The 7,009-nt window shown below is 38.0% G+C and overlaps 1 protein-coding gene across 1 annotated transcript; it reads right to left on the reverse strand.

Annotated features, from left to right (window-relative positions):
* Positions 1–4,791: 4,791 nt before the first annotated feature.
* Positions 4,792–6,789, reverse strand: LOC131037889 (uncharacterized). Its single transcript, XM_057970129.2, has 7 exons — positions 6,733–6,789; positions 6,443–6,460; positions 6,219–6,343; positions 5,674–5,965; positions 5,453–5,590; positions 5,226–5,366; positions 4,792–5,139 (listed from the first exon to the last, which is right to left on the reverse strand). Exons 1-7 carry the CDS (start codon positions 6,787–6,789, stop codon positions 4,792–4,794), a joined length of 1,119 nt encoding a protein of 372 aa, XP_057826112.2.
* Positions 6,790–7,009: the final 220 nt, after the last annotated feature.

The following is a 7,009-nucleotide window of genomic DNA, read 5'->3' on the forward strand; positions in this document are numbered from 1 at the left end:
TGCCAGGACATGATTTCTCTGAACATTATCCAACAAATTCTGGTTCATGGGAGATCTAGGATCAAAATTTTGAGGAACCTGTGATAGGGGTTGTGGGCGGGGATGATGAATGGCGTTAATATACTCCGCCATCTGCTTCACGCTCTGCTTCAACTCTCATTTGTCTTTCTCATCCTTCCATGTTTTGGACAACATTCGTTTAGCAGAGGACTCTAAGTGTTTTGCATTAGCAACCCTTGAAGCAGTTCCTAAATCAAGCTTTTCAACAAAAAAATCCTGCTCCGTTGCGTTTTTTGGATCTTTGTCAGAAATAGGCCTAGCCACTTCAACTACCTAGTGCCCTGTATTCTCATCCACCTCCAGCATAGCTTCTGCTTTTAGCTTTTTGGACTTAGGTGTTTTTCTGAGGCATTTGCTCACCATATCTTCCATGGGTACACTGATAGGGACTACATTGTGTTTCTTACTTATTGATGCTCCTAACCACCTTGAAACATTTGAGGATATCTTAGCTAGTGGCGTTTGACATTCGGATGAATCCATGGTCACCAAAGTAGTCACTTGATCGGGGCCTTCCTCAGACTACTCCTTTTCTTTACCTGCATCTTGTGCTGCAAGAATGTCTATTTCTGGTTCACCCATACTCACTTGCGCCTCCTCAGTATCAAGAACTATGATGGTTTCTTTTCCTGTGATGTCTGCACCTTTCCTTTTTCTTCTGGAATGGGTGACTCGAACCGTTGAGGGGCCAAACAGTGGTTCTTTAAGTCTTCTGGTTTGAACCTTTTCACTTCAAGTACCAGTGACACCTGCAATATCAACAACAATGTTAGAAGAAGAAATTGGTATAGCAGCATGAGATTGCTCAACTGATTTCTCGACTGAGCTAGCAGCAAATTTTATTCTAGGCCTACGATCTCTTAACCATTTCTCCATTCTCCTTATTACATTAAAGGTTCTTGACTGAATCTTTTCTTCTTCTTTCCTATCCCAATCAATTTCAAGAATAGGTTGCACATGAACTCTTTTATTGAACTCTGGGTCCAATACATCTTCATCTTCCGCTTCTTGTATTCCTATAATGTTCATGGGCAATTTCAAAGTAATAATTTGTTGTAAAGTGAACCTCGACCATAATCTTCTCCGAACGTCAAATTCATCACAGCAATCCTCCCAATAATCTTCTAATTGGGGTATATGTGAGAAGTTCACATCAACATTCAGTTGCTTCATTGCATATTCCTTGTTGTCGAACCCCTACCGAGCAACATATGGCGGCAAATTCATCTTCTTGAGCTCCAATTCTAAGTTCAATGCATCAGAAATAGTTTGGCAACTATTATGTCCGAGTTCAACTTGAAAAATTGCTTCAGATTCACTTTTCATCCCAAATTTCTTATCCACATGAGCTAGTTGTCTGCTAACTTCTAAAAGTACATAGCTGTCGAGAGCATATTTGGGTAATCTGAAAAGTTCATCTTCAAAGCCTCCAATTCTGATATAAGTGAATCTAGGAAATTGAATGAAACAACTCCCATATGTCGTGTCCAACTTTAATGCCGCAGGTGACATCTTATTATTCAAATTTCCCTATAGTTCAAAAGTTAATCTTCCTGCAAAGACATCATTCCATCTCAAAAAAATTTCTCTGTATCTTTGTATTTGCAAATGTGGATAGCACTCGTAGACCTTAATTCCCTTAACCCAGGGTTCCTGATGTAATCCTGGCCATTCTCTGATACATGCTAAAATATAGAACAAGTATGAAGTCATGTGAAAATTAGATGTTCCAACAAAATAACTCAACCCTTCATGCAATCTCTCAGCAATTACTTGCGCCCAGTCCAGGTATTTTTCACCAACTAATAATACCTGAATGTAAAAATACATCCAGTCCTCCCAATAGAAGGCATGTGAATTCCCCTTAAGCCTGTTCAAAAGGACCACAATATCCCTAACTTTTGTGATGAAATGCTCTCTTGTTAAGGGTTTGGGCAACCTAGAACCTCCCTTTTGTATTTTATGGAGCCAGTTCCTAGCTATGATGCTTCGATAAACACTTCTCTTCATAGAGAAAAATGCGTATGAGGTTCCTATGGACCAATCTTCATACGACTCTTTATAAGGAATTCCAATTGCAGCCATTACAGTTTCTCTATCAATCCACACTAGCATGTCTCCATTATTGGGTCTAATACACCTATTACCAGCATCATATCGATTCATACATGCATATACTAATTCTAGGCAAGGAGGAGCAATTGGGAATGCAGCGACCTCAACAAGACCACTATGAACTATCTTTTCCATCTTGGAATTAGCTGTCAGGTTCTTGGCCCTCTCTAAAAAGTTATCTAACTCATCTTGAATGAAGGCTATATCATCTAACTCTGGAAGGGTACTAACCAGGCATGATGTTCGACCCAATTTGGGCAGAATCAATCTCATTTTTGCTTTAAATTGTGTCAATCAGACAACATTCAATTCCAAAGCAAAGAATTACACTTTCCAATTTTCAGAACTAAACAGAGCAAGGGAAAATAAGCAATTGAACGTACCTGTCTTCAACATCAAACTGTGAAACCCTCAGAAGAACTGAGCTAAATTACCTTCTACGTCTCCACTCTTTGCCAACGGCAACAATAATTACCTTACCTGAGATGCCCCATATTTAAAGACGGAAAAGACTGAAATGAACCAACACACGCTTCGGCCCAGCTTATTCTCCGTGTGAAACCACTTGTGATTTGATATAATTCTAACATGCTTATTAATTAGAAATCAACTCCACACAGTTGACATGCCTTCTCAATTGTTTCCATAATTACAATTTGAAAACACGAAAACCAAGGAAAATTTTGTTTTGATTGTGCCGCCTTTTCTTTCATGACACCATCGGGTTGAGTTGAAAACACCGCTTTGAACCTTGAACTCATTTTTAAAGAAGTTCATTGGTTCAAAGTTCAATGACAACAAGTCACATTTGCGAACAAGCAGAAAGAGACAAAAGGAACGTTCAAAAGCGCGGGAATGAACCTTGAACCTTGAACCATTTCAAAACAAAAAGTTCAATGGTTCAAGTTCAAAGTGAACACAAGACAAGCACTAAAAAGATAGCCGCAAAACATAGGACAAAAGACCAATTGAACCTTGAACCTTGAACTGCAAAGGTTCAAAGTTCAAGTTCAATGACTATGCTAATGACAACTTGGAACTTTATGGAACGCATTTCTCTTGAACTCGAATTGTAAACTTTATTAAAGGTTCGACGAATGAGTACGAAGCTCGTTTATTGAAGACTTAAGTCGTAGAAAATAATTACCCTCTTTTTTTTGATAGGCTATAAACGAAAAATAAAAAGGGGGCAACAAAAAGCATACCCCAAATATCCAGATTACATTATAAGAGGGATTTGTTCCTCTAAAATTCAAAGGAAGATCAGTAATGCAATGGTGATCTCTCCATCTATTAGGTTCTAATTTGTCATTCATCTTGGACATAGCGAGTTATTTTCAAAGTTATTTTTGGAGGACAGATCTATTTACTAACACATAGTAAACATGTATTATTTTGAATTCATCAAACCAACCAACCACCTCCCAAATTGAATTTAACAATTTTGTTAGTTTTTAATTCGGCATAAATTTTTGTCTTATAGCATTATACTAATGAGTGAATCTCCTTCTAGATGCAATTTTTTTGGCTTCAAGTTGTAGCCTACAATTTAAACCAAGTAAAGTTGCATGAAATATAGCTTCATTATTTGTGACTTCATCCAAGTAATATGCCTACTCTTTTAGCACCTTTCCATTATGATCTCATGTTACACATTCAACTCTACTACTCCCTAGGTTTCTTTTTTATGCTCCATCAAAATTAACTTTTATCCATCACATCTCTAATTCCTCCTATTTAACTACAAAACTCAAGTTCTTAGGAGGATCAACCCACTTAGCCCCATTAACAAGGAACACAAATCTTGTCCATATTTAGAATATTAATGTTTCTTTTTTCGTATCACTAGTACTCTGTTTTTTCTCATTTTAATATCTCATCAAAAGTACACAATACTTCTAGATTTCCTATCACATGGTTGTTGAGAAATATACAAGTCTAAATATCAATCAATTATGAAATTCAATCTTTATCTAATAAACCAATAGATATAAGGCTTGGACAACTACAAGATGAAAATCTAAAATTTACATGCAAATCTAAAATTAAGTTTCCTCAATATAGAATACCATTTATTAGATCATTCTTCCCTATGATACTAAAATATAAGCAAATATAAGAACATCACATAACATAGGATTTATGAAAGAAAATCCTTGCAAGAAAAAATCCACCAAGAAGAGAGACTAACTATGAATTATCATATAATAAAAATGATTACAATGCTTTCACTTCCATTCTTCTCTTCTCCTCCAACATGGTAGCATATGTGTATTTATGAACAATCTCCTTATACTTCCACCTATCCTTGTTCCTTAGAATAACACTACGTTCAACTGTCCCTCTCTCCTTTACATCCAAAGAATTGTTCATATAGAATGACAAGAACTTCAAGGCCACCGACAATACATCAAATGTCCACTATACACATATTTCCTATAGAGCTACCACTAGGATCTTCCAGCTTGTGATAGAACATGTAAACATTTCATAATTTTTTAACTACTGGAATGTTTCCGTCTTTATGATCTTCAATGGTGAATAACAAACCTAAGAACCAAAATTATGCCACCTGATATTTGTTGTAGGACATAGTGTGGTCTATAACGCAATAAATTAAAGTGAAATGATCCACCAAAACTCTCCAGGGATGTCTTCCAGGCGAGACCTACAATGCAACAAGTCTTGAAGCTCTTTAATTTCTTCATCCTTTTCTTTCAAAATGCAGCAATTTTGCATCCTCACCGCGGCGAGCTTCTCCTCTACGGCGTGGAGCTCCTGGATAGCTTGGTGACGGTCATGTGAGAATTTCCTCAATTGCGTGGACAGTAATCTGTCGTTATCGACCATTGCTTGAAGCTCCTCTTCCATTTCCTTTAGCCGCCTCGTTAACTCTTGGCAGTGCTCTTCTTTCATTTTCGACACCAAGATCGCATGTTGTAGGGCAGCTTCAATAGCCCTAAACTGAAATATACACGAAGATTCAAGCATTTTCACCCCGACCCAAAAATTACTTCTCAAAATTTAGAAAAGAAAAAGTAGTGCTGTACCTTGTCAGATGATTCCATTGCAGCTGCCTTTGCATTCTTACTACCTACGGTCTCTCTGTGTACTTCTCTGCTTGCATTCTCCGCCACTTCCGATGCCTCCCTGAGCACAATTTTCAGTCTTTTCCTATCTGTCCTCTCCTCCTGCATTTAGTTTTGAATATTTGTAAATCCTAAGAATTTAGACAATTTTGGAAGAAAACTAAGAAATGTTTAAGGGGTGAATATACAGGAGATTCTTGAGTTTCATGGCCATCAATTCTTTGAGGTTCTGCCACTTTTATATCACACGAAAGTCCACTGATTGGGTTAGTGGACTTTCCCTCCGTGAGCACAATTTTCAGGGTTTCCCTATCTGTCCTCTCCTCCTATTAGTTTTGAATATTTGTAAATCCTAAGAATTTAGACAATTTTGGAAGAAAACTAAGAAATGTTTAAGGGGAGAATATACAGGAGATTCTTGAGTTTCATGGCCATCAATTTGTTGAGGTTCTGCCACTTTTATATCACAGGAAAGTCCACTGATTGCGTCAAAACCTGATTGGTTCCCTTTGTCGGGCGTATTATCTCGCACAAAGTCCAGCGTAAACCCTCGCTCATCTGAAAAATTCTCCGGAGTTTCGATGGGGGCGGCCGAATATAGCTGTATGTTTGGCTGCAATGACAACGGTCCACCATAATCCTCTGCTGATGATGTTTCGAAATTCGCATTAGCAAACAACGATGGTGTTTGTAAATTTCCGCTATAATAAAAGCACATAAATCTTTTGCAAAATCGGATAAATTACCGACCATTATCCACGACAGATCCTTCCCTCACTACTAGAAGTTTTCCTTTACACACGATCGATATGTCGCAGGAGTTGATCGCGTGCCTTAGGATGTAACCCGCTTTGCCTGGTCGTTTCATCTTTCGCCTGTACAGAGTAGAATTAAAAGACAATCAGTGTTTAAAATACCTGATGATGATGTTAACTAGAATATTGTTCCGCATACGTAGATTTTGCACCGCCTGCTGACGATGTGCCCATGATCAGCTTCGCGATACCGTCCTTTGAAATCATTTCGACGATTCCCCTGCGAACATCTGCCCTCATAACTATCAAAGCCTTTGCTTTCACCTGTTATATATCAAAGTATTTCAGACATTTCGTTTTAGAAAGCCTTCATGGTCGAAAATAATAAGTAGCAGGTCGGATTCAAAGGGTTGAAAATCATACCTTGGCTTGGGAACAAATCTGCAAGTAAAATTTCATGCAATCATTTAACTTTCGATTTTCATCCTCTACGTGCGCGTCCACCACACACTTACATACTCGGTTAACTGGAATTTTCCCTACTCCAATTAAAAGACTTCGAAATTTTTAGCGAATGAAAAAGACACAAACTTAAATCCAAATTTAAATAAACACTTACAGGGCGATGGAATGGTTCTAATCGGAAGCTGAACATGAAGTAAAACTAGAGAGTCAGCCGGTTTGTTATGCAGAGTCCATTGGAGAGTAGATACGCATTGTAGCAGGTCTTTTCCTACGGCCACATAAACTTTCTGGCATTGGCTCCCCATTATAGAGTCCACACGCGTAATGGCTGTAAGTGGGTACGTACATTTCTTTCTTTACCCTTCACAAATCGTATGGACATTTAAAAAAAAGCTGCACAATCTAGCCGAACGGATCCTAAATACATTTTTTTTTGTGGGTACTTGAAGATACCGGTAACGACTACTCCCATGACCCTCAATTGGTTTTTGCGAGCCTGAGAACATTGATCTGTGGGCGCATTAA

This window comes from Cryptomeria japonica, chromosome 4 (genome assembly GCF_030272615.1).
Source record: "Cryptomeria japonica chromosome 4, Sugi_1.0, whole genome shotgun sequence".
Taxonomy (NCBI): Eukaryota; Viridiplantae; Streptophyta; class Pinopsida; order Cupressales; family Cupressaceae; genus Cryptomeria; species Cryptomeria japonica.